The sequence below is a fragment of the Trichosurus vulpecula genome, chromosome 3 (assembly GCF_011100635.1).
Source record: "Trichosurus vulpecula isolate mTriVul1 chromosome 3, mTriVul1.pri, whole genome shotgun sequence".
NCBI classification, from domain to species: Eukaryota; Metazoa; Chordata; class Mammalia; order Diprotodontia; family Phalangeridae; genus Trichosurus; species Trichosurus vulpecula.
In genome coordinates, this window is record NC_050575.1 from 99,830,988 (window position 1) to 99,858,099 (window position 27,112).

General features: G+C 47.2%; 2 protein-coding genes across 5 annotated transcripts in view; one reads left to right on the plus strand and one right to left on the minus strand.

The window, feature by feature from the left end:
* The window catches only part of CBFA2T2 (CBFA2/RUNX1 partner transcriptional co-repressor 2), a 101,989-nt gene extending 80,827 nt beyond the window's left edge, over positions 1 to 21,162 (plus strand). For 2 of the 4 annotated variants that reach the window (XM_036751313.1, XM_036751312.1), the window contains exons 8-11: positions 3,228 to 3,423; positions 8,150 to 8,218; positions 12,441 to 12,631; positions 16,531 to 21,162. In XM_036751313.1, coding sequence (XP_036607208.1) covers positions 3,228 to 3,423; positions 8,150 to 8,218; positions 12,441 to 12,631; positions 16,531 to 16,815 — 741 coding nt within the window. In that variant the 3' untranslated portion in view covers positions 16,816 to 21,162. The remainder of the gene's footprint in view (positions 1 to 3,227; positions 3,424 to 8,149; positions 8,219 to 12,440; positions 12,632 to 16,530) is intronic. The other 2 variants (XR_005009925.1, XM_036751314.1) reach the window with 2 other exon arrangements.
* Positions 21,163 to 24,832: 3,670 nt separating this feature from the next.
* The window catches only part of NECAB3 (N-terminal EF-hand calcium binding protein 3), a 34,442-nt gene continuing 32,162 nt past the window's right edge, over positions 24,833 to 27,112 (minus strand). The window contains exons 11-13 of the mRNA XM_036748459.1: positions 26,958 to 27,035; positions 26,518 to 26,609; positions 24,833 to 25,779 (exon numbers count right to left, since the gene is read on the minus strand). Coding sequence (XP_036604354.1) covers positions 25,751 to 25,779; positions 26,518 to 26,609; positions 26,958 to 27,035 — 199 coding nt within the window. The 3' untranslated portion in view covers positions 24,833 to 25,750. The remainder of the gene's footprint in view (positions 25,780 to 26,517; positions 26,610 to 26,957; positions 27,036 to 27,112) is intronic.

Here is a 27,112-nt window from a genome sequence, read left to right on the forward strand (position 1 = left end):
AAAGACATCTGGCAGGATGATTTCCAGATAACCCGACAGACCCCTCTCTTTCCTGTTTTAGTGTCATCCCGGGTTAATTAGATATGTGGGTACACTACGAGGCAGAGGGTGAAGATGGAGAAGTTGGGAGTTAATGCAGTGGGCAGAATGGGCGCATTCCCCTTATCTGATCTTGAAAGACAGAGTAGCTAGATGAAAACAGAAAACTGCAAAAAGGGGGATAGGAAACCAAGGTGGGTTCAAAAGAAAGGGGAATTTGCTCCTAATGGGGAGACCTAGCAGTCATTCCTATTTTAGTATGAAATAAGCAGTTTTCTCCCCCATGCCCAGACACAATGAAATGAGGGGTTAGAGGTTGGGGCAGGAAGCAGAGCAAAAGGTATCACGTGCATATCTTAGGATCATGGAGCATAACTGTTGAGCAGCAACTTGGAGCAGTGGGAAGAGCATTAGACTTCAAGCCAGGGGAAAACCAGGTTTGAATTCCAGCTCCAGTGTTCTTCCTTTCTGTGTGCCCATTGGCAAATCATGTAACTCTTCTAAACTTCACTTTTCTTCCCTTATTTGTTTGTTTGTTGGAGGCAACCGGGGTTAAGTGACTTGCCCAGAGTCACACAGCTAGTAAGTATCTGAGACCAGATTTGAACTCAGGTCCTCTTGACTTGGGGTGCTATCCACTATGCCACCCAGCTACCCCTAATTCCCTTATATGTAAAGCAAGGATAATAATGCCAGGAGCACCCACTTAACTGGGTTGTTGTGAGAATAAAGTGAAGTCATGATATGGAGCAAGTCCTTTGTATGCCTTGAAGAGCTGCATAAATGTCAGTTAATTTATTGTGGTTATGATCATTGGCATGGAAGCCTTTCCCACTCCTCCTTATTCTTAGCACCGCCCCCCCCCAATTATCTCCAGTTTCTCCTGTCTGTAGCTTGTTTGTACATAGTTATTTGCCTGTTGTCTCCTTCTTTGGACTGTTTGGTCCTTGAGGTCAAGGATTGTCTTTTGCCTTCCTAGCCTGAGCTACCAAAGACCCTGAAAGAACATCACCCTGAAGCCTGAATCCTAGGAACAATAAGAACCTAGGAGAACTCCTTTGTTAGTGATCCTCCTCTCTCCCTCTCAGTGATTCTAAACCCTACCAGGTGTCCTCATTCAAACCCCATCCCCCCCATCCCTTATTCCCATTCCCCTCAATCCACTTCTCCCAATATCCCACTCTAAAGCTCCGCACCCCTTCTGCTGTTTGCTCTGGAATGCTCACTCCAGGTAACAAACTTTACATTCATCTTCAATCTTTTCCTTTCCCATTCCTTTCATCTTGTGGCTCTCCCTTCATGTCTGGTTCTCTCCTGATGAAACAGCCTCTCTGGCCTTCTCCTCCCTCACTGGCTGTACTTTCACTGTCTCACTCATTGGGGCGTGGGGGAAGGAGGTTGGGATACTTCTCATTCCCCATTGCCAGGTTCTAGGTTTTCCTTCTACTGCCTTCACTTGGTAACTTTTCCTCCTTTGAGGTTTACCCAATCAAAATTCTGGTAGCTACTGTCTGCTGATCTCCAGAACATCTTTTTCTCATTCAGTTCAGTGACTCACAGTCTTTCTTTCTTCCTCAGTTCTGCCCTCTTATGGGGGCACTTCAACATACAGTGATACCTTTTCAAACACCCTAACCCCACGGTTCCTGGCCACGAGCTCCTTCTTCTCTCCTCCTCCTTATCTCACATCACCCAAATGTCTTCTACCATGATCTCCTTCACCCTCTCATATGAAGGGATGGCCCTTCAATGTTGTAATGATGATCAGCTGTGAAAGACTTGACTGCTCCAATCAATACAGTGATCTAAGACAATTCCTAAATACTCATGATGAAAAAATGCTGTCTGCCTCCAGAGAGAGTGCTGATGAGCTCTGATTGCAAATTAAAGCCTCAGGTTTTTTTACTTTCTTTATTTTTGTTGCAATTTTTTGAAATATGGCTAATGTGGAAATATGTTTTGCATAATTTCACATGTATAATTGATATCATATTTCTTGCCTTCTCAGTGGGAGGGGTGGGAATGAGGGAGAAGATTTGGAGCCCAAAATTTTAAAATAAAAGAATGCTAAAAATGAATAATAAATTGAAATGTTTGGGGGAAAAAAAGGTGATCCTTCTCCTGGCTGGTACTAGTCCTGCTACATTGCACTAGTGATCCCATTCCATCCCATCTTCCACAGCTGATTGACCCCTCTAATTCTCACTCTCTTAAGTATCCTCAATCCCTTTCTGTCCCTTGGCTGCTTCCCTACTGCCTACAAACACATCCACCTCTCCCCTATCCTCAAAAAACTTTCACTTGATCCATCCCTCTCTGCTAGCTCTCAGCCCCTATCTCTTCTGTTTTTTGTGGCTAATCTCCTTAAAAAGGCTATCTGCAATGCGTGCCTCCACTTCCTCTCACAACCTCATCATTCAGCTGAAAAATACTAACTCCAAAGTTACTAATGATCTCTTAATTGCCACGTCTAATGACCTTTTCTCAATTCTCATCCTCTTTGACCTCTGCAGAATTGCCCTCTTCTCCTTAATATACTCTCTTCTCTAGGTTTTATTGACACTGCTGTCTTCTGGTTCACCTCCCACCTTTACTCTTTCTCATCCATCCCCTTCACAGCCTCTTCCATCTATGCCCCTTTCCTCTGAAGCTGCCACCACCGAGGTGCAGACTCTCATCACCTCATGGCTGCACCATTAGAACAGACTAATTAGAATAGCTGGTTGGTTGGTCTTGCCACAAGCCTCTCCACCTCAGTCCACTCTGCTGTCAAAGTGGTTTTCAAACACACACACACACACACACACACACACACACACACACACACACAGACACACACACACATACCCCTCTCTTTAATAAACTCCAGTGGCTCCCTGTCACCTCCAGGACCAAAAGTATAATCCTTTATTTGGCATTTGGATAATAACCTACACCACTGCCCCTTTTTCTACTCTTCTTCCACCTTATACCCTTCAGTATACTCAGCAATTCAGTGACACTGGCCTCCAGACGTTTTCACTGGCTGCCCTCAGTGCCTGGAATGCTCTCCATCCTCACTTCCATCTCTCGGCTTCCTTGGCTCCCTTCAAGTCTCAGCTGAAATGCCGCCTTCCCCAGTCTTCCTGAATTCTAGTTCCCTGCTTCCATTGATTATTCCCAGTTTATCCTTATCCTCTCATTCCCAGGCTCTGAATTGCATCATGGAGATGGTAGAGAAAACCCGACGTTCCATGGCCGTCCTGAGGCGCTGCCAGGAAACCGATCGGGAAGAACTCAACTTTTGGAAGAGACGATGCAGTGAGAGCACAGAGACCAGGAAAGCCGGGAGTGAGCTCATCTCCAGGCAGCACAGCCCAGGAAGCTCAGACTCACTCAGCAATGGTAAGTGCCCGTATATAGCCTTCTATGGCTCCCACTTACCAGGGCTGTTGAGCTATTTTGTTTGTTGTTGTTGGGTTGGGTTTTATTTTTTTTCTTTTATTTTTGCATTGAAAGGATGCTAGTATAATTGGGGGAAAATATAATATTAAATTTTAAAAAACAAAATGACTGCAAAAAAGAAAGGGAGCTAGTCATGGGTAAATGATTGGCAAAATACTTCACTCCCTCCTGGTTCTTAGACCCAGAGACATGCTTCAAAGTGTCCTTAGAGAACAGTGTGTCAGTGCAGGAAATAAACTCACCTGGTTGTGAATCTGAGCTTTTCTTGAGAGCAGGAGCAGAAGAGTCAGCTGCTGGTCAATCCACTACCAGTGATGCACAGGCAGCACTCATCTTTGGAAGGCAGAAGCCCCTCAGGGGGTCGTGGAACATGGCTCAGTAGGTGGGGCTTGGGCAACATTCAGCACCGATTTAATGAAGTTAAAATTCTTCTGTCAGCTTATGACAATGAGAGAGCCGTCAAGTTAAGCGGAGAAATCTAAATTTTTTTTAATGGATAGAAATCTAATAACTTTGTTGTTTACCTGTTTCAGTAGTGTCTACCTCTTTGTGACCCCCTTTAGGGTTTTCTTGGCAAAGATACTAGAGCGGTTTGCCATTTCCTTTTCCGGCCTATTTTATAGATGAGGAAACCAAGGCAAACAGGGTTAACTGACTTGTTCAGGGTCATGCCGCTAATAATTGTCTGAGGCCAGATTTGAACACTGGAAGAAGAGTCTTCTGACTTCAGGCCCAGCACTCTTTCTCCTAGCTGCCCAATAGCTTTAGAGACTTCTGTCTCTTATGGGAGTTGATGGAAATGGAAGGGACCTTAAAGCCCATCAAGTCCAATCCCTTCATTTACAGATGAGGAAACTGAGGCACAGAGAACTTAAGTGCTTACCCAGGGTCACAGCTTATAAATATCTGGCCCAGTATTTGAGCCTAGATATTCCTGACTCCAGATATGGTGCACAGTCTACTATGCATACTGCCCCTTGGTGACCTACAGATCATGTTTACCCGTTTTTATCCCCGCTATGTATTTGTGCCCTTCTCTCATAATGGATGAAGATTTTTTTTAATGTTTTCCCTCAAGAGTTTCCCACAGTTTGTTTTTTCATATGTTTATTTTTTCATGTTGTGAAACTTCTCCTGGTAACTGCCACATTCTTTGTTCGGACAGCTGCCAGCCAGGGCTCTGTATGTAGCTGGCTCCTCGATGATGGTGGTGGCCACATCCTTCTTTCTGTCATTCAGAGGGAAGAGCAGATGTGTGGTTGTTGTGGGTGATTTTGGACACACATCAGTTCCCACATCTGGAGGCCCAAGAGTCTAGATTACAGGCACTTGACTAAGAGAAAGAGTGAGGAGGCATTTGTTCCAATGAACTTTGCCACTTAATTGCTTTGTGATTTGGGGTGAGTTATTTAATAGATAAGAATGACATTAGAAGACAGATTATCTTTAGATGAGAAATCTATGAGGGTTGGTAAAGAGTGCCAGTGTTAGGACAAGGGCCATTCTTATCCTTAGTCAGGGGCTTGCTTAATTTATACCACTAACTCCCTAATTTTAGATTGACCAATATCAAGGAGACCAAAAAAAAGCTTAATTAGGCGGCTTTCTTGCTGATTTGTAGCTGAGATTAGTTAAGGTAAGAACATGGAAATTCAAATAGTATGAAAATAGTAAGATAATTTTGGAGAATGGAGCACTTGGGGGTGAGGGTGGAAAGCGGTGCTTAGAGAAACGAACCGTTGGTTACCTGGGATACAGAAATAGGTGGGAGGATGACAAAGACAAATCTGAACTCTAGAGATTTTGCTCAGGGCAGCTCTGTGTCCAGGAGGATGGTGGGGGAAGGACAACGGATGATTTTTTTTTCTTGCCCACTCAGTTTTCTCTTCTCACTTTGTTCTCCTCCTCCTTCTCTGTGCTCTGTCTTGTATCTCCTTCTTCCACCATCTCTTTCTTTTCCTCCTATTTTTTTCTATTTTCTTCTTTATTGTATAGTCTTTGCCCAGAGCGCAGAACTCAAAACTGTCCTTTTAGTTGTATTGTTCAGCTACTTTCAGAGTTGAATGAGCTTCAAAGGAAAGCCAGAATAGATTTCCTACTCATCATTTTATAACATTTTTTGCAATTGGGGAAATCTATTCAGAGCCCCTCTGCGTTGCTCCTCTACCTATCTCGCCACCACCAAAGAAAGGGACTTATACACAAACTTTGGAAACATACAGTATTTATAAGTTGGAGGTGTTAAGTGTTACGTGTCTTAAGAACCAACCTTATATAAGGTCAAAAGAATGACTTTGACAGCTTTCCTAGTAATGTTGAAGAAATAATTTCAATTCAGTATTACCTAAAACCTGGCTTTCTGAGTGAAGGCTCGTGAATGAAATCATTGCTTTAAGAATAACAGCAAAGAGAAAATATAAAAGGCCTCAGCCATCCAGTGTCCTTCCCTCAAGTCCCTGGGCCTTTTACCATTTTCTGCAGTTTCCTTTAACATCTGTCTCCAGGTGTGAAGACTGGCCCTGAACCTCAGGTTTGGAAAGTACCTTGACCTAATTAGGTTCTGAATTCCTTTCTGGCAAGTGCTCACAGACTTGCAGAAGAAAGAGAGGTCTAGGGGAAACTGGTCCTGAGCTTCCAGCTTATGGGCCTTCTTAAATAGCTAAAAAGTACCAGCTGCTGCTTTTCTCCCTCCATCCAGAGGTCATCAATCTATGTGATGGATGGACTGTGTGCTAGGCGCTGTCCTTGGTGCTGGGGAGACAAATACAAAAAGTGAAAGTGCCATCCTCAAAGAGTTATATTCTACAGGGGAGACAACGTAGGCACATTTAAGTAAATATAGGTATGAGGTAGTTGGGGGATCAGGATGCGGTTCCTGCAGACAATGATGTTTGAGCTGCATCTTGCAAGGAGGAGATTCTTCAAGGTGAGGATGAGGAGGGAGGGAGTATACACATGCCTGTGGGGGATGGCCATGCAAAGGTGCGGTGATGGCAGATTGAATGTCCCGTGTGAAGAGAAGAGAGGAGAGTGACCTTCTATGATTCTAGTAGCAGAAGGTCAGAGGTCAGAGCCGGAACGAGAGCTCTTGTCCCCAATCCCAGACCGTAAAGCCTTATGGCCCTTCGTTGCTTCTGTTCCCTATCATGGCTCACACTTCCTCTCTGTCCCTTCTGGTTCTCTTCTCTAGATGCCCCCTCTATGCCTCTCTGTACTAGCTGCTTCTCCTCCTCAAAACCTCCATCTTAAGGTCCTAGATCTAGAGTTGGAAGGGACCTCGGGCCATCTAAATCAGGCCATCTCATTTTACAAATGAGGGAAACTGAGGCTTGGAGTTTGAGGGACTTGTCTGAGGTCACACACTAAGCACTAGAAGTAGAATTCGAATCCAGAGCCTCTGACCTCAAAGCCAGAGTTCTTTCCACTCTGTCTTGCAAAACAGCATCCCTCCTGCTCCTAAAGATATTCAGTTAACACTCATTTTCTAGACCATTGTCCAACATTAATGTCAAACCAGGTTTTGAAAATGTTCCAGAAATAATCCCTTAGTTCCTCCTTGTTTGGGCCAACTTTGGTCATATCTCAGAAACAAAGTCATGTAGACTACTTTTTTAAAGGATGAGCCAGTTCAGTTTGATTCACCAAACACTTTATTAAGTGCCTACACCGTGCATAGCACAGCCATTCCCCCCTGGCTTGTTTAAACACATACACATTACAGGGTGTTCCTAAAGTCTGGACACATAGGAAATGTGCAGTTACTGCATCGAGTTCACGTGAATCTTGCAAAGCACATCAACCTTTGCATCACAAATGATGGAAATCATGTTGAAGATGTTATTTGTTAATATTCCAATTAAATAAAATGTGGTTGAAAATTTCGTTCATTTCATTTCTTGAAAATATGCATTTTTGCCTATGTGTCCAGACTTTAGGAACACCCTATATAGCCTGATTTCTAACCACACATGAAATGACCCAACCTCTGCATCAGCCTTATTTATAGGCATTCTGGTGCTTTGGAGAGGGTTCTACTGCATTTGCTTAGAAAAGCCTCTGGTGGAGTTTATTGTTACTTCTGTCTCCCAGGAGAACCATGAGATGTCCCAAGTGACCTGCCTGTAGTCACATAGCTAGGAAATAATCAGAATTTGATTTGAACCCAAAGATTCCTGATTCCACATCCAGTCTTTCCACTACACTATTATACTGCCTCAGTATAAATTTGTTTTCTTGTCACCTAATTCTTTCATCCATTTTCAAAGCTTTATTAATTTAGATTTATAGTATTAACCTATTTCTTAAGGTGTGACCTGAATCTCCAGGTATTTGGAGTTTCTGTTTCTCTCTCTGTGTCTCTCTTTCTCCCTCCCTCTTTTCTCTCCTCTCACTTTACTTTTCTCTCTCCCTCTCTTCTCTCCCTCTCTTCTTTCTTTACTTCTCTCTCTCTTCCTCTCCCCCATCTCCTCCCCTTTTTTCCCTCTCTCCCCCCCTTTTTCTTTGTCTCTTCCTCTCCCTGTCTCTTCTCTTCCTCTTTCTTTCTTTCTCTTCTCTTTGTCCACCCCCCTTCAGACAGAGTACAGATGAAAGAGAAGATGGTCTCTGTGCCTGGGGGTGGGAGTGGGAGTCCCCTCTGACACCCCTTTATTTCCCCCTCTCTCTGCAGATTCCCAGCGTGAGTTCAGCAGTAGGTCAGGAACAGGCTATGTCACTGAAGAGATCTGGAAGAAAGCTGGTAAGTGTGTGTGATTTTGCCTGTGAATTTTATAAATTCCCTGCAACTGGAGTGTCTTTACTTGGAAGGAAGCATTTGACCTGGGCTGCAAACATAAACCAATCTTTACCATCCCCTAGATCAATTAGATTAAAGTCTCCCCTGCTGGAATCATATGATTGTGGGGCTGACTCCCAACCTTGGCTGGCCTTGGGAGCCAAGCATCTGGCCCAGAGGCCCTTCATGCAACCTGGAACTCCTGAGTATAGATTTCTCTGATGTCCCATGGGTTTTTTCTGTTTTCCTTTTTCCTAGTTTTTGGTTGGATGCTCTATAGAACACAGAGTGTTAGATCCGGACAGGCCCTAGGAGATGATCTCGTCTAAACCTCTCATTTTATAGATGGGGAAACAAACCCAGAGAGAGGAAGGAACTTGCCCCAAGGTCCTTTATCAAGGCAGCAGCAGATGGACAGGAGTCAGGGCTCTTCCCACTGCACCAGCTGCTGCCTCTCCCCTTTTTTCCCCTTAATTTCTCTTCCATCCATGCCTTTTCCTGCTTTGCTTTGTCATCACTGAACCCTGGTTATCTTTTCCTGATGTGGCACCTATCACCCCTACCCAGTGATAGCCTCCTGGTATTAACTCAGTTCACTCTACATGGCTAAATGGGCAGAGAAGAAAAGTGTTCTTAGCCTACTCCTTCTAATAGAGTCCAGTCTCCTACACCCCCACGCCTTTCTGTCTTCAGTGGCCTACTGACATCACTACCTATACATCTGTATTCTTGTCACCTGCTGCCTCAGTCACTACTCCCCTCCCCATAACCCCAACCATCTCCTTCCTTAAGAACCCTGAAACCTGAGTTTTTGTTTTCTTCCTTTTCTCTTGTTCATATAGCTCTGATATACTCTAAAAACGTCTTCACAGAGCTTCTCTCTTAGCCTCATATTTCTCCCTATTTCAGTCAGCCTGGTTAATCTTGCTAAAAATAACTTTTTTATCATTACTGCCCTGCTTAAGAACATGTAATGGCTCCCTAGTTACCTCCTCTCTGGACAGGATCATGGTTTCTTAATTCTCACTCACTCACACATACACACACAAAGCCTACTCATTTTTGCCTTTCTGGCTCTGCTCACATTTGCTTTTCTCTCCCTAGAGTTCTCTCCCCCAACACTACCTACCCCACCCCATTCATTCACCCAACACATTCATTAACCACCTACGATATGCATAGTCCTCTGTTCCATGCCAGGGGATATACAAAGTTTAGATAAAACCATGTCCCTATTTTGGGGCAGCTCACAGCCTAGTAGAGAGATAAGAGACACATAGAAAAGATAACTGTAACATATAATATTATGAGATCAGTGCTTTAGACTTGATATACAAGCAAAGTTCCATGTGGGATCTTTGGAGGAAGATTGTTCTTAACCGGGAGGATTAGGGAGGTCTTCCTGGAGGAAGTGGCTTTACAAGATGGGTAGGAACTCAACAGAGGAAAAAGAGGAAGGAGGACATTCTAACCATGGCAGCCGTGGCAAAGGCTCAGAGATTGAAAAGCAGGACAAGGCATATTTAGGGGGCAGAAAGTACTCCAGTGTAGCTGGCAGGTTGAGTGCGTGGCAGGGGATAATATGAGAGAAGGCTAGAAAGAAAGGGCGGTACAGATTATGGGAGCCTTGAAAGCCAGACAGCAGGGCTTGAACTTTCCTCAGTAGCTGATAGGGAGCCACTGAAGATTTCTGAGTGGAGAAATAAGGTGGCTGTATCTAAACATAAAGAGGCTTATTCTGGCAGCGAGGACTGCTGCAGTGTTCTAGACCAGGAGTGGGGAACCTACAGCCTCGAGGCCACATGTAGCCTTCTAGGGGCTCAAGTGCAGCCCTTTGAATCCAAATTTCACAGAACAAATCCCCGTAATAAAAGGAATTGTTCTGTAAAATTTGGACTCAGTCAAAAGGCCACACCCAAGGCCCTAGAAGGCCACCTGTGGCCTGGAAGCTGCAGGTTCCCCACCCCTGATCTAGAAGCTCTGTGCTAGGGAGGCAGCCTTAGAAACAGGAACTGCCGCATTGTGCTCATAGCTCAAGGCAAGGTTTAGGTTCCAGCTGTTCCAGCCCATTCCTCCTGCCTTCCCCATCCTCTGTAATTATAGCCCACTTAGCACCATGCACTTTTTCATTGTTTCTCCAATTGTTAAATTCTAAGCCCTCTGCGTCCAGGGAAGGGAGAGGACCCTGCTTTACATTCCTTCCATATCCCGAATGGTAAATAAGTTTGGGGTTGACTGATCGACTTTCATAGCATCATAGACTGTTAGAGCTGGAAGAGACTTTAGAGATCATCCTGTCCAGCCCCTTCATTTTATAGGGGAGTGTTACAGGTGAGCCCAAGCAGGATTTGAACTCGGGTCCTCTCAATTCCAAGTCTAGAACTCTATCCACTAGGCTTCCTAGTTAGGTCCTATCCGAGCTCATCACTGAGAGCTTCTGCCTGGCTTCCCTGCTCCCTCATTGCTTCTAAGCCTCCTCTTCTTCATGTCCTTTACATCTGAGCTAAAGGTGTTCATTCCTTCAGAGTATCTCTCAATACACACTATTAATTGATATTTATTAAGCACCTATTGTTAACCTCCAGAAGCCCAGAGCCAGCTTCTTCCTGCCCTTGCATTTGCATGAATATCTCATTCTTAGACACAGCAGTATTTGATTATCCCCACAGCATATTTGTCTTCCTCATCTTAAGGGACAGGAGGTGAACCACGGCTAAGCCCGCAGCGCCCAGAAAAGTGGTGTGTGTTCCTGGGGCTCCAGAAATGGCTTTCAGTGGTTTCTGTGAGGATATTTGAGGCTTCTACAAAGCATGAGTTTCCCTGCAGTAGGCGTTGCCCAATGAGCACAGTGTGTGATTAAAGGACAAGCATAAGCCAGGGTATATGTACCATCCTTAGAGGTGACCATTGTGGAGGAGGGGCCCCTCTGCAGGCCTGGTTCATGTTCATAGTTGTACATTCCAGTCAGCTCTCCATTATCCGGGCCAGAGCAAAAGCAAAGATGTCAAAACTGTGTACCTGGGACACTCCCCAGCAAATGTAATTGAGAAATATGTAACAAAATAAATAAAAATATAATAGAACATGGTATTAATACGTGGTTTTCTAAGTCAGTACACATGGCAAAAATCCTGTGTATGACTTAGTGGTCCAGTTTCTATTTGAGATTGATGCCACTGGGCTAAGGTACACATATGAATTTTCTGCATCTCTTTTGCTGGGTCTTGTTCCCTATGTAGTTTGGGTCCCTCCTTCCTTCTCTGTGCTCAGAGAGCTTCTACTCTAACACATTTGAAAGAAGAGTAAAAATGAAGTGTTGTGGCCTAAAGGCCACACGTGATCCTCCAGGTGCTCAAGTGTGGTCCTTTGACTGAATCCAAACTTCACAGAACAGATTCCCTTAATAGAAGGATTTATTCTGTAAAACACATGGACTCAGTTAAAAGGCTGCACCCAAGGACCTAGAAGGCCACGTGTGGCCTCAAAGCCACAGGTTCCCCACCCCTGTAGCTAAACTGAGTGGTGCTGAGTAGGATAAAATTCTAGAGAAGTAAAAGCCCAGGAGGAGTGGGCTGGAAAAGCTAGAGAAGAAGGGGGACCCGAATATGGCCTTGAACAATGAGCAGAATGTGGGAACAGTTTACCTTCTTCCCTTCATTCCTCATGAGCACCAGGGAGTAGACTTTGCAACAAAAACCTTAGTTCTTCTACTTAACCCAGAGAAAGGCCTCAGTGAGCCAGCAAGCTTAAAGAGAGAGGCATAGGCCTTCTCAGACAGAGGTCATGCCAGTCATTCCCACCACATGGCTGGAGACTATCGTGGTCAGGGTAACTGTGAGGCATTCTAGCTTCTCCTCAGTATCTCCCTTAGGTATAACTTTCCCGTTTTCCTGTGAGTGCCATGAAGGGAATACATATTTATGAAGCATCCTGTGTGCCGGGCACTTCATGAAGCACTTTACAACTATTTCATGCTATGAAGTCCTAGGGTGACATGCCTTCATATTGGAATGTAAGCATTGAATGCAGGCACAGCATTTGTCAGACATGGGACTGCCGATGTATAGTTTAAAACAATGTGATCCCCAAGTCCCTTTGTTCATGCTCCATCCCGGCCAGCAGCAGGCTGCAGCCATGCCTTCGAGGGGTTCTCTGGCCAGTTAATGATCCCGTCGTATTCCCCTAGAAGAAGCCGTGAATGAGGTGAAGCGGCAGGCCATGTCGGAAGTGCAGAAGGCTGTGGCAGAGGCTGAGCAGAAGGCCTTTGAGATGATCGCATCAGAGAGAGCCCGCATGGAGCAAACCATCGCAGATGCCAAGCGCCAGGCCACTGAAGATGCGTTCCTGGTTATAAATGAGCAGGAAGAGTCCACTGAGGTAAGAGCTTTCTGGGCTAGCAGGCAGGAGATGAGATGCCACCTGTTTAGCCTGGGTATGGATGTTAATGTTACATCTTTTTTTCTCACCCAGAATTTTAAAAGAAAAAAAAAGTAGTAAATTGGATTTTTGGCTTAAATTTGTAGTTTTCAAGGAAACCAACAACATTAAAATATTTTTCCTTGGCAGCATCGAAAGAAGGTAAACTGCAGGTGTATTAACATCCATTTAGAGAAGAGAGGCCATTTGCAAATAAGACATGGTCCATAGCAGCAAAATGGTGTAGTGGAGGGTGAACTGTCCTTGAGCCAGGAAGACCTAGGGTTCCTGTCCTGTCTGATACACACTGGCTTTGTGACCCTGGACTAGTCACTTAATATGTTATTACTCTGGGTAGCTCTCTAAGATTGTTGTTACTGGCTTACCTGTATCAGCTCAGGGCAATTCCTCACCCAGGTGGTCCCTAATACCAGTGAAATCTCAGTGAAGTCCCTGCAGAGGGATCCCCCTCCATCTTCATAGCCGCAGATGAAACCTGCATGATGCGGTTTGATCAATGAGCATGTGTTTTGTTCATAGCTCTTTGCCACCACATGAAGTGCTTTGAATACTTGGGAATATAGGAGATCTTTCTATCTTCACCCTCCTGGGGGTATGTGTGTGTGCAGTGGGCAAGGGCATCGCTGGGTCAGTGTGCAGTTCATTTCACCTAGCACTCGCTAGACGGCTGCTCCATGCACAGCCTTGGGGTAGGGATCAGTCCTGCAAAGATGGCAGTGATGATCACAGGTCACATTACTAGAGCACTTTTAAAGTTTAGAAGATCTGCTAGTAGAGTATTAACTAAACAGGAGATAGATCAAAGTATGTCATTGTAAGTAATTGAATGGAAAAAAATTCGTTAAGCATTACCATGTGCCAAGCACTGTGCTAAAGTTCAAGAGGTGAGAGGAGATGAATCAGGGTATGTCAGTATCCGTGAATGAATGAGTGGGAAAAAAAATATTAAACATTATCATTGCCAAGTGCTGGGGGATAGAAATAGACAAAGTAAAACAATCTCAGCTCTCAGCGTGCTTACCTCTAATGGGGAAAGACAACTCATTAAAGTTCCTAGAGGAGCATTTGTTCCTAGAAGGGGCGGGCACCAAGTCCAGACAGAGTGGGCTTCACCCATTCCCCAGGCTCCTGACGAGACCCAGAATGTCCTCAAAGAGATACGCCTGATGGACTGAGCTGGTATAATAAATGAGAGGGACTGGATATTCTGTATAATGGTGGGAGTTTTCCAGCAGAAGTGTTGGGCCCAATGCTGAGGTAGAACCAGAGGCCTATTCCCAAGAAAAGCCAGGGCCTCCCAACTCTGGGCCCCATAGTAGCAACCCGGGCACACAGAGGCACTCATCCATTCTCAGTAGTGATAGTCCACTCTCAATCACGTGTACCCAGCGTGCCCTGGAGCCAGATTCAACTTCTACCAACTAAGACAGCAGATCCAAGCCTCCTCTCCCTTTCCCCCGACCCACAGAGAGAGCCTCCTGAGCTGCCATCCATCCTTCAGGGTGTCTTCTCTGTCAACCCCCACATCTTGTCAGCCATGGGCAGTGGGGAGGGATAGAGGGGGCCCAAAGAGGGACAACATGGGGAAGCCCCTCCAGCTCCTGGGGGGAGGAAACTGCTCTAGAGAGGGAGTTTTGTTGTTTTGTTTGTTAGTGAGTAGCGGAAGGTGCCCTGACTGCTTAGTGGGAAGCCTGGTCCCAGTCACAGCCCTGCATTTTATTCCCTGTGCAGCTTTAGAGAAATCATACTTCAATTCACGTTGCCTCCGTTGTCTCACCTGCAGAGTGAAGGGGATAGGATCAGATAATCCCTAAGGTCCTGTCTGACTATATAATCCATGTTCCTAAATGTTCATAATACAGAAAGCAGTAGTTTGGAGTTGTTTTTAATTTTTAAAAAACAAACTGAAATCAATTATCATAGTTGAGGAAATGTTGGACTTGGAGTCAGGCACACCTGAATTCAAATCTTCCCTCAGGTACTTACTAAGTGTGTGGTACTGGACGAGTCACTTAGCCTCTTTAAGCCTCAGTTTCCTCAGCTGTGAAATGGGAATGAAAATACAACACCTTCCCCACAGGGTGGTTGGAAGGATAGCACATGTAAAACATTTTGTTCCCTTAAAACCCTATACAAAGGCTAGCTATATTAATAACAAGAATAATAATGCTAATGATGCTGAAATGATTATTAAAATAATAATGATGATGATAATAGTAATTACAGTTTAGGCTAAACTGTAGTGGTTTCAAATCTGTCCCCTTCTCAGGCCTCCCTATAGCTGGATGGAGGTGCTGTCCTGATGGAGGGGCTTGGTCCTGCTGACTTGAATACTCCCCCACAGGCCCAAAGCTTTTCCTTTGGAGTCCAAATCTATTGTCCCCAGACCCGAGACCCCTTGGGATGCAGAATAAAGCCTGAGGCAGCCTCATCCTCCTCAGCCTCCCAGTTACGCCCAGTCAGTTTTAATAGTCTTTAGTTGCCTCAGCCCTATCGTCTGGCAGCCCCAAGCCCTGCCCCATTGAGGATGCCTGCTGCACTCTGGGACCCTCCCTAGGTACTCCTCAGTTGTTGCCTGGGGAGCCGTCTCCTGCTCCTCAGCTCGTGCGCCCACAGGCAAGCCTGCCAGCTCTGATAGGAAATAGCTTCTTCCCCTCCTTAGCAAACTTCACGTGGTGGAGCCCTGCATCTGGCCCCATGCCCTGGGTTATTCCCAGCCAGTCACACAGCTGTTTCACCAGCTGATGGGCTTCTCAGGGTCGGGAGGGGTGTTCAGTTGAGGCACGGGTGTGGGGGGGGGCGGCGGGGATTCAATCGCCTTGTTCCCAGCACCATGAGAACAGCTTCACCTGCTTCATTAGCTTTGAGGCTCAGCTTGGAACATGTGTGACAGTCACAGACAGCAATCATAGAAAGTATACAGTGGGGCACTGCGTGGCCTGAGTGCAGAGCCAAAAGGGAAACAGGTCCTATATCTCTTTGCTGGGTTGATCACAGGGTCTAGGCCAGTTGGGGAGCACCTGCTCTGGAAGCCCTCTTCCAGGGATGAAGAGTGGTCACTTATGTGTATCGTAGAGTCTTGGGAACATAACTGGGCCACTAGTGACTTGCCCAGGGTAACACAGTCAGGATGTGTGTGAGAGGCAGGACTGGAACCCAGCCAGGTCTCCCTAAACCCAAGACCAGTTTTTTTTATCCACCAGACCACATTGCTTACCACAGGTGCATCTTCTAACCCTCTCTTAAGTAGAGTGAGCCCTAAGGAGATTCTCCCTGTCCCATTATTCTCATAGCTACTCTCAAAAGTGACTGGTGTTACTTTCATTCTTCCCCAAACCCAGGACCCATGGCTTCCACTGCCCGTGGTAAGATGGAGTGCTTTAGTGTTGACCCCCTTTCCATGTGCTGCTGATCCCTGCTGGGGCCCAGCGGGGCCTCCATCTCTTGGGAGGGGATAGGGCCTCCCACAGAATGTTGGGGGCCCATGGGTGCGGAGGCAGGTATACTTATTTGGTCAGAGTGTCTGTCTGATTAACAGGAGGTCCTGGGTTCCCATCCCAGCCATGCCTGGGTTCCTCTAAGGAGGTCAAGCATCTTTTCCAGTGCTTAGCATGATGGTTGACCCACAATAGGCTCTTAATAAATGCTTCTTGAATGACCATGCTGTGGGAGCACTGTGGGAGTGGGGCAGCCAGAGAGGCACCTGGAAAGAGCCCAGAGTTTAAGCTTATCTCCTTTTCTTTAGAAGAGCAAGATGCCTTCTTTGTCTAGCTTTTGGCTTTGTGAAGGGCCTTGGTCTGCCCATCTTGACTCACAGAAACAAACTTGTTGTCTTTCAGAGCTGCTGGAACTGTGGACGAAAAGCCAGTGAGACTTGCAGCGGCTGCAACATTGCTCGGTACTGTGGCTCCTTCTGCCAGCACAAGGACTGGGAGCGTCACCACCGCATCTGCGGCCAGGGTCCCCACAGTCAGAGCAAACCACTCCTCCCGCCCAGCGGCCGAGTCTCCGTCACCAAAGCTGCCGATGGAGGGCTGAGCCCAGCCCTGGACAAGACCTCGGCGGCCACCTCAAGGTCCTCGACTCCTGCCTCAGTGACAGCCATAGACACCAACGGACTCTGAGCAGGGCTGGTCGTCGGCTCCTTTGTGGTCACTTCATTACCACCACAACCAGCCCCTTGGGGTACCATGAGAAGGCAGCGGTTTCAGTTGATACACGCACCTGTCAAACCATTGGCACATACCATCTCATCAGAGCAGGCAGCAGGGGACAGAGACAGCTTCTTTCATTATCTGTCATATTCCCCAGGGGACAAGATGACCAGCAGCTCCCCCAGGGATGACTGATGGCTTTTCCAAAGTCTTGCTGGCCAAACATGGCTTTACTAAGGCTTCACATGTTTTTCTCCCATGCCAGGGTGTCCAGCCACCGTGCATGGAGGTGGTGACCATTGCATTACTTTCTTCATTTCAGATTGCTAGTTCAAACAGCCCCTGGCTCCAACTTCCCTTTCCTTGCCTTGCTCTTGAGCGCCTTTGTTCCGAGCTTTAGATGGTTTAGGCCCCTTCTCTGTCTTGCCTGGCCCACAAGCCCCCCCAGAGCACTTTGTTCTAAAGACAGTGAAATGGAATCAGTCACAGAACAAGTCAGATCTGGAAGGAACCTCAAAGACCAGCTACGCCAGCCTGTAGCTGAACAGGAAGCTCCTCCATGGTATCCCTGACCAGTGAACGTAACGGCATTTGCTTTAAAGACATCTAGTGATGGGAACCTGCTACATACTGCCGGCCTAGAGCACGGTGTTCTCACCCTCATGCCTAGTCCCTGGTGGGTACCAAGGATCCCAGTTTGAGCAACTGGGGAGAATGTGACCCCCAAAGCTACTTAACTCATTGAGCCACATTGTCAGGCTGGAGTCCAGAAATCCCAGGCCTGACAGGACCTTCTGCAAGGAGAAAAGCCACCACCCCTTGCACTCTGACCTCCCAGAGCCCAGTGTAGGGTCAGCTCAGACCTGGATGGGGAGGAGGAGCTGAATGTTTCATTAAACGCGTTAGTTATGATTTCTATGGATGGATGTATTAGTTATCCCTGCTCAGTTTGGGCTGGAGCCTCCCTCTCACTGGCTGCTGAGGTGCGGTTTGGGACCATGAGGAGGATGTGTCCTGATTTTTCTTTAATTCGTTTTGGGCTATGCAGAGAACATCTTATCCACTGCATGGAAGATAATATCTTTTATATTTCTATAGAAACGGCTTTTTTAAGAGAGCACAAGAGAGAGAAATTGAATTTATTGTTAGCCCACTCTCTCCAAGCATGTTGGCCAAAACTATGACTATCAAGTTTAGAAACTGCAGACTCCGATGTCCAGAGCTCCATGGACTGGAGTATCAACTATACGTCCCAGGTCATACTTGTCCAGGTCCCCGAGTTTCTTCCTGACGTGCCTGTGAGTCCAGGTATGGTATCCCCTCACGCAGGATGTGAAACAAAGCAGGCTGAGTTGAATGCAGCCTGGCACAAGGTAGCTATGGGGCCTGCCCAGCCAGTCAAGTGAGGCCCTAGGTTTGGCTTTTTTCTTTTTTGGTTTTTGTTTTGTTGGTGGGATTGTTTTGGTTTTTGTTTTATAAAGGAAGCATGTGCCATGTCCAAAAAGATCTCTCCAGCTTCTGTACTTTCAGATACTCAAACAGCCATCATCTGTCTTGTTTACCATCCACAGGCTACATGGTGCTTTATCAAACAGTCAGTCCAATCCAGTGAGTATTTACTAATTGTCTCCTAGGTGCTAGGGCCTCAGACAACACAGACAAAATGGAAAAAATTGGTACTGACTCTCGAGGGGTTTACATCCTCCCATTTAAAAGCATCCTCCCTCCCACAGCTGCCCCGTTGATGCAAGAAATGAAATTACATTTCCTCTGAGGAACTCCAGCCCTTGGAAGCTTGAGGAAAATCTCATGGAAAAGAGAGAGAGAAGCACATTGATAATAGCCAGCCTGCCACGGCTGCCTAGCTGGAGTGGGGGCAGAGAGGGAGCACTGAGCTCCCTAGGGAAACATCCTTGATCCTACAAGCCTCTCACCATTTACAAATAGCTGAGCCTTGTTTCTTCTGGTGGTTCGGTGGAACTTAGACCAACACGTTCTCCCCCACGTGCAGGGCCACACTTGGAATATGTGACCAGCATTACAGGTTCAATACAGGAGCACATAGTAAGTAACCTAAGAGGGCCCACCGTACTCATCTTGTCTGCCAGACAGGGTCGGGCCAGTCACCATGAGTTATGGAAGTATCTAGTAGATCAGAAGGGTCTCCTACCCAAAAAGACAAAGAAGGTTCCAAAGATTCACTCCTATGGCAGCGAGTGACCCAAGCCTGGACTGACATCTCCACAGAGAAGAGACAAGTGATAAATCCCAAAGAGGAATTGATGAGAGAGGAGAGAAAAAAATGTTTCACATCGGGAGCATCATTGAATCAGGTATACCTCACTTTAAGAAAGCCCAGCAATGACTAGAAAACAAACTATCCATTCACTTTCTGAAGAAGTTGCTGTAGGATAACACTAGTATATTCACAGGGCAAGTTATATTGGGCAAAACAAGGTATGCTTGAAGAAAGGATAACAGCACAAAACGTAAAGTGTAGGATAACAAGATTGCTTCCCACTCTGGATCTCTGTATTTTGTAGCGAACCCCAGGACAGCTTAGTCGGTAGTTAATGCCCATTCCTGCCTATGAGAGGGAGGCCGATGCTGTTTGTGCTTTTCAGTGCATCTGGATTTCAGCCGTGCCATCACAGAGTATCCACATGGAGACAATGGGGCTAGGTAATGATAGCCAGGTTAAGCGGCCTCAGAACTGGTTGAACAATTGGCCCCAAGGAGCAAGAATTAATGGATTTGTGTCAAGTGGGGAGGGAAGGGTCTCCAGTGATGGCCACCAGGTACCATCCTTATTAACGTTTTTATCAGTGGCTTTGAAAAAGGCCTTGTTTATTCAGCTGGTAGGCTAGCTAACGTGTGGGACTAAAAAGTCCGCTACAAAGATGTTCAGTAGGTTTCAAAAGATAGGCTGACCATTGAAATTAAACAGGGACCACTGAAAACCTTGGATATTTAAGCTCAAAAAATCCATTACATAAAGGCAGAATTGGGGTGTCTAGATCAACAGCTGTTCAGGTGACAAAGACCAAGAAGCTTTAGGATGAACCAGCAGTGTGGCATGGCTGGTTAAAGAAGCTATCACAGTCTTGGGCTCCACGTCTAGAGGTGCAGTGCCCAGCATGAGGGCGAGGTCAGCCCTGCTGTCCTCCATCTAGTCAGACCCCACTGAGAGTTTTGTTCCATTTGGGGGCCACATTTACAAGTTAGAGCATGGTCGAGAACTGAGCACCGGAAGTGGTGAGAGGACATGAAATCATGTTCTGCTGAAAGAACTGGGGATGTTTAGACCGGGGGAAAAGTAGGAGATGGCACATGATTAATGCCTTTTTATGGCTAAGGAAGAGGAATCGGAGGACTTCTGCTTGGCCCCAGAGGCCTGAGTGAGGAGGGATAGGTGGAAGTTACAGGGAAGAATATTTGAGGTCAATATAAGGAAAAGGAGCAGCCAGCCAAGAATGGAACAAGTAGCTTTGTTTTTGGATACTGAGCTTCCGGTCACTGGAAGTATTCAAGTAGGCTAGATAGCCATCCATCGGGGACACTGTAGGAGAGTTCCTGCACCAGGTCGGGGGTGAGCTCTACGGTCTCTACATGCTCTGATTCCATGGAAACAAAGATTTTACCCTAATGCCCATTTCCAAAGATGATGAAACTGACGAGGTGGGAGGAGTCAGGGAGGTTGACCAGGTGCTAGCGTGTTCCCTGTAGATGGTGCTCCCCTTGCTCCAGGAGGCCATTGCTAGACCCACATCCACCCCACATGCCCTGTTGCATTGCAATGTATTTCTCAAACCAAATAGGTGTGCTTGTGTGTGTCTGTCCGTCTCGACTGTCTCTCTTAGGGTGAAAACCCATCGCAGCTGTGGGAAATGTGCAAAGAGCGAGTCGGCAGCGGAGAAACAGCAAAAGGTGTTGTCGTCCAAGAGGGCACCCTTGGTCTCCCAGGGCCCCAGCAAAGGCAGGGATTGTCTTACACGCTGGCATTCCGAGTTTCTGGGGAGGCAACGAAAGTGGTTCCGTGTCTGAGGCATGACGAGAATGTAAATAAGATGTGCGCCAACAGCCCCCAGTGGTGGTTTGTAAAAGAGGGTGATTGGGATAAAACCACAGGACTGAGGAGAGGACAGTGGATTGTTTTCTATCTTCTTTGCCATTTAACCCGAATAGCAAAATTTTTTTGTCGTTACTTAATTCCATGCATAACTTATTTAATGTCTTGTATAAAGGAACCAAAATTGTTAAATATGTATTTAGTTTGTTCTACTTTAAGTAGTCAATAAAAGGCTATATTCCTTTTCTGACTCCAAGCTGTTTTGTGGAAGGAGGGGAGAAGCTCCTTGGCACCAGTCATCCACCCCTCACCCCCTCCAAAGCCCGCCCTCTCCAGGCTGGCCTGAGGAGAACCCTGCAAGGCAAAAGCAGTGTGTCATGCTCCAGAAGGAGAAGCCAAGGACACTGTGCCAGGCTCTGGCACAAGGCAGGGGCACAAACAGCCTCGTACAGAAACCTCTTCCTCCCTCAGGCAGCCCAGAAGCAGGGCAGCAACTTTTTTTCTCCTGCGTGACTCCTGTCCCACATACAACAGCCTGACACGAACTTGGAGTCAGGACTAGATTCAAATCCTTCTTCTGACACTTAATAGCTTTGTGACTGTGGGCTGGTGACTTAACCTGTCTCTGGGCCTCAGTTTCCCCATCTGTAAATATCACTAATATCTGCCTCGTAGGGTTGTTGTGAGGCTCAAATGAGATCATATATGCCAAGTGCTTTTTAGACTTTAAAGCACCATATAAATGGATCAGTTATCACTGTGTGCAGAACAGTGCTGTACTAGGCACTGGTAGACAGTGCTTAGATAGGACGTGGTCCCTGCCTTCATAGGGACAGACACAATGCAGATACAGGGTGTCTGAAGTCTTAGTGCAGGCTTAAGTTATTAAAGCTTACAACCGCTGAGACTTTTGGGCCACTGTGTACAGTGATACATGATAACATGTCACCATCAGAGAGTTACAAAGCAGGTTCAGGAGGTGGGGAGTGGGGTGTGCAAGGGAAGGTGATTACCAGGGGCATCAGGAAAGCCTCCTTTGGTGCACGTGGCTATTGAGTTCATCTTTAAGCAAGAATTCATTCAACAGACCAAGAGGGAATAGCATGAATAAACCACCGAGGTAGGAGATCACTGGCTGGCAAGGAGTAACCCAGTTCGTCTGAAGTAGGGAATATTATAGAGGGGAGTAATAGGAAATAAGACCAGGAAGGTAACATGCTGCCGGGTTATGGAGGATGAATGCCAGGCTGAGGAGTCTGAGTTTTACTCTGTGGGCAATGGTCGGCAGCAAAGGTTTTAGAGCAGAGATCTTTTCATAAAGAGGGAGACATCTTGCTGAGCTGATCCTTGGCCAGCCTGAAGTCAGAAATAGACAACATCTGGGTACCTTCTCTTCCATTTCCACCCCCATCCTCTCCTTGAATCCTATGTTTTTTCCTATCTGTAAGGTTGAAGGTGAGATATAGGTGGACAGATGGTGTGACCGCAGGAGCCAGCAGAAGAGTGGAGGCCTGGGTTTCCAAGGCCCCACTCAGACCCCTCTCCCTGGATATTCTGAGTTCTGCTTGTGATTCAGTTGTTCCTTACATAGGATTGCAGACAGCTGGGAGGAACCTCAGACATCATCTACAGAGGAGGGGACTGAGGCAGAGGCCCCTGAGACTTGATTCACCCAGGGGCCTCTGTAGCAGAGGGGGAATCCAAACCGAGGTCCTAGTGTACATCTGGAGATTTCCTGTATCTTCAGGGTCTGCTCCAGGAACTAACTTTCCCCAGCACCTTTCACACAGGAAAGAGGAAAATTGGACTTATTCTCTGGGCCTTCCAGCCGCTACTGATCCTTGGAGAATTTTGGTGGGAGGATAAAGGGGTCTAGTAGGGAGCTTCTGCTATGTACTCTGCCTGGGTTCCAGGAGATGTCAGAGCAAAAGGGGCACACGGTGCCCACAGGCCCCATCGCTCCCCCTGCCCATTCAACAGGTTCATGTTCTGTTCTTTGGGGAGAAAGGATCTAAACAAGGGAACTAGAGGGTGGGCCAAAGAAGCATAGAGTGGCGGGGTGGGGCAATAGAACATTCAGGCCGACTGGAGGAGGGAGAGAGGGATAGGAGGGACAGGGAAAACAAGCTTTCTTGAGCCCTTATTAGCCTTTATAGGGTCCGCACCCTGGGAGTTTATCTGAACCCTTGAATCTGCGTCCTGTTCAGCCTCTTGGGAAAAATATGTTGGAGACCTTAGCAGCCCCAAGGATGAGGAAGAATGTTCAGGAAGAGTCTTTGGGGACTTGGAGGAACAAAGGTTCCTTGTTTCCTTTGAGCCCAGTGGGCCAGGTTGGAGCATCCCCTGGTGGTCATGGGCCCTCACTACAGCTAGGAGGCTTCTTGGAGAGCATCTAGTCAGTTCAGAACTGGAAAGGATCTTATATAGCATGAGCTCAAAGACCTTTGCCATGGTGGTCATCTAGGCTCTGCCCTCTGATCTAACCTCCACAGGGCTCCCAAATGGACTCGCCACAAGAAGCTGGACTAGATGACCTCAAAGGTCCCTTTCAGGTGATCCTCCAAAAGCACAGGTGTAACCATTTCAGTTGCCTGTCCAAAGAAGCCCCAGTCCGGTCTCTCTTGCCTCTGGGATAAAATACATGCTAAGTCCCATGAAGCATTTCAAGCCCTACCCAGTCGGGCTTCAGCCTACCTTTCCAGGATAATTGGGTATTTCTCTCCTCTTTACACATGGAGGCAGCCAAGCTGGCTTGTCCTTGTTCTTCACACACATAATATTCCATCTCCCTTCTTGGTGATTTTGCACATGTTGTAACCCATACTTGGAATCCCTAGCTTCCTTCAAAATTCAATTCAAAGGACACCACCTACAAAGCGGTCACCAGCACCCCACCCCCAGAAATTACTTTTCTACCTTGTAAATGTTTTGTGGGATTAAATGAGAGAACAATTTGCAAAGCTTAAAAGGGCTATGTAAATATTAGCTATTGTAGACTTACCTGAGTTTTATGTTGTTTCTCACACACCCCTGCCCCAATGGAATGTAACAATTTTGAGGGCAGAGACTGAACATGCCTGACATATTGTAAATGCTTGCTGAATAAATCCAGCCCCATTTTATAGAGTAGTAAAGTGAGGCCCAGGGAGTTAAGGTGACTTGCCCAAGGTCACACAGGTAACCAGTGGCAAGTCCAGGATTCCACCCCAGGTTCTTGGTCTCCAAATACAGCCCTTTTCTCTGCCTCTGACTGCTCAGTGAGTCCAGCACTCTGTTGCCAGGACGCTCCCACAACCTGGTGGAGGTGGCAGAAGAGGGACTAGAACCCAGGCCTCCCGATTTCCAGCTTGGGAGCTTCATTCAGTTTTCTGCTTGAATAGATCTCCAGTCACCATTATGGACTTCTCTTTTTTTTAAACTCGCCCTCTTCTGGACGCTGAGATTTTCTCCCTGCTCAGCTCCTATTAAGAACCTACTCCTTCACCTCTATTGATTCCACCACCCTGACTAGCTGTTACCATCCCCATTCCAGAAGTGATCCAGTCCCTTGCCTCCACAGCTGCCCCTGTCCCTGTTTGCCCTCGGGGGGCGGGGTGGAAAGCCTCCTTAGGGGTGCATGACCAGGATTTGCCCCAGAGCATGGGCATTCCATGGATGGTCACTGAAGACACTGCCCACACGTGCAAAGAAGGCGTCCTCTTCCCCTTCAGCTGAAGACGGCTGAAGTTGCCTCTCCCAGGCACTTGCTGGAGAAAGGACCTGGTTGGTGATATTCTAAACCAGCCCCTTCCTCTAGGCCCCCCAGCTGCAAGATGGCTTTGGGACCCCCTCCTCGAATGAAATCAAGGTCAGGCTGGGTGAGGCATGAGGCAGTGCCTCGATGGTGAAGCCCCAAAGAAGAAAATGGAAGAGAAGATAGGACGTGAGAGAGGAACCTTTATTGCAGGTGAAGTGGGAGCCAGCGTCCAAGGTCACCACTGGGCTCCTATTCCAGGACTCAAGTCCTCAATGTTACCGCTACTCATGCAGTCACTTTCATCCTAAAGATAGCTGCATGTGGGTGGTACACGGACATGCAAAGTATATGCAAATTACATGCAAATTAGAGCTCCTCCCCTCCCTCGGGGGAGATGGGGCAGAGCCCCTGTTCATCCCCTCCCCCTGCCACCGCTATACACACATACATATACTACACAGCAAGGCGGTTCCTGATGCAGCCTACGGGCAGAAGCCAGGCTTGTACCCCGACCTCCCCAGCAGATATTACCTCATGGCCTGGTATGAGATGACCCAGTCCCCACCAAGGCCTTCAGTCACCCTTCTAAGCCCCGAGCAAAGCTATGGAGAGTCACCTTCTACCTCAGAGAAGGAGGCATCAAGCAGCCACGGGGACCTTAGAAATCATCAAATCCAACCTTCCTCCCACTGTACAAATTGGGAAACTGAGGCCCACAGAGAGGAAGTAGCCAACCCAAGATCTAGAACCTACCTCTGATCCCTGAGCCTTCCTCTGCATCATGCTACCACTGAGAAATCCCCCCACCCCCATACAGGCAGTTGCCTATGTGTTATGGAAACCCACCACCATTAGCAGCCTCGGACCTGGGACAGCTGGGATTGTTGTTCAGGGTGGCTCGGAGGAGGGCTTCAGAAAGGCAGCAGCTTGGGCTGGGAGACGGCTCCGTCCCAGACAGTGGGCCCCTCCCACTCTCCAGCTTTTAAGCCCACACGGAGCCAAGTCTCTAATCTCAGTTGAGTCCTGCAGGACTCCTGGGGATAAGGGGCAACGTTGAGTTGAAGCAACCTTCGTCCTAAGACCAGGGGTCGGTCCAGGGTTCAGTTATTGTTCATGATCCACCATGAGGCTGGAAAAGGAAAGCTGAGGTCAGATCCCATCTTCCTGGGCCTCCTTGCTTGTGACAAGCTAAAGCACCGAGGGAGATGGATTTAGAGTTAGGGTTAGGGTCAGACTAGGCAGCATTCTGGGAGAGAAGGGAGTCCCCACCCAGAGAAACAACCATCAGGATCCTGAGCTCAGAACCTTCTAGTCATCTCTGACCCCTCCCTCTCCCTCAACCCCAGCACCTCATTCTTAAGATTGTTGATTCTAACAGTGAAATCTCTCCCAAATTCTCTCCTATCCCCATCACATCTCTCCTGTACTACTGTTAATAGCCCTGCCTCCACTCTGTTTTCTCTCTAACCAGTGCCATGAACACCCTTGCTCAGTAACCTTGATAGACCCCTTCAGCTAAAAAGAGCCCAGGCCGGGAGGCAGAAGATGTGGGGTCTAGTACCAGCTCTGCTCCTAACTCCCTGTGACCTTGAACAATTCCCTCCCCTCTCTAAGCTCAGTTTCCTTATTAGTAACATGGGGGAAAGAGGCATTAGATGATCTCTCAGCCTTTTCTAGCTCTAAATTTCTATGAATATATAAGAAATCCCAAACTCTTGATGCTGGCATTCAAGGCCCTCCACAATCTGATCGCACCACACCCTTCTGCTGTCTTACTTTACACTGTTCCCTTCCATGTAGTCTTGATATTGGGGGTAATATGCAAAGGTCTGGGAATGGGGACTAGGAGGACAGGGAGCTGTTTCACCTGGAAAGAGCATGGTGGTCAGGACCTCCGGGGTCTGCAGGTGGTCAATGAGAACTCTCTGGAAGGCCTTGGAACAGCTTGTCTGTAAGTGGCTGTGGAGCATTGGGGATGTACAGGCAGAGAAGTGAGGAGGAACATGGGTTAGGTGGTTTTATCTATAGCCCCCAAGATTGGACCACAAGCTCTCTACCCATGCATGCCCCCCAAAAGATGAATCATGGGATCATAGACCTAGAGTCAGAAGGAACATCAAAGGACATCCAGTCCAACTCCCCATTTTACGGATGAAGAAACTGAGACCCAAGGAGATTAAGTGACTTGTCCAAGGTCACAAGGATAGTACGATTGGGCTGTAGGGCCTCTGAGTCCAGAGTTAATGTTCTTTCCATTGTGCCTCACTGCCTCCCTTCACCTCCCTCCAGCCCCTGAGGAACACTCACTTTTTCCAGGAGGCCTCGTCCTTCCAGAACTCAAACAGAATGAAAGTGGCTTCACCCAGCAGCTTCTGCGCAGACACACTGGAAGGGACCAAAACCACGCATGCACAGGCAGGCAAGCAGCTGGACCATGGAAACTGTCAATTCTCTCCCAGAAT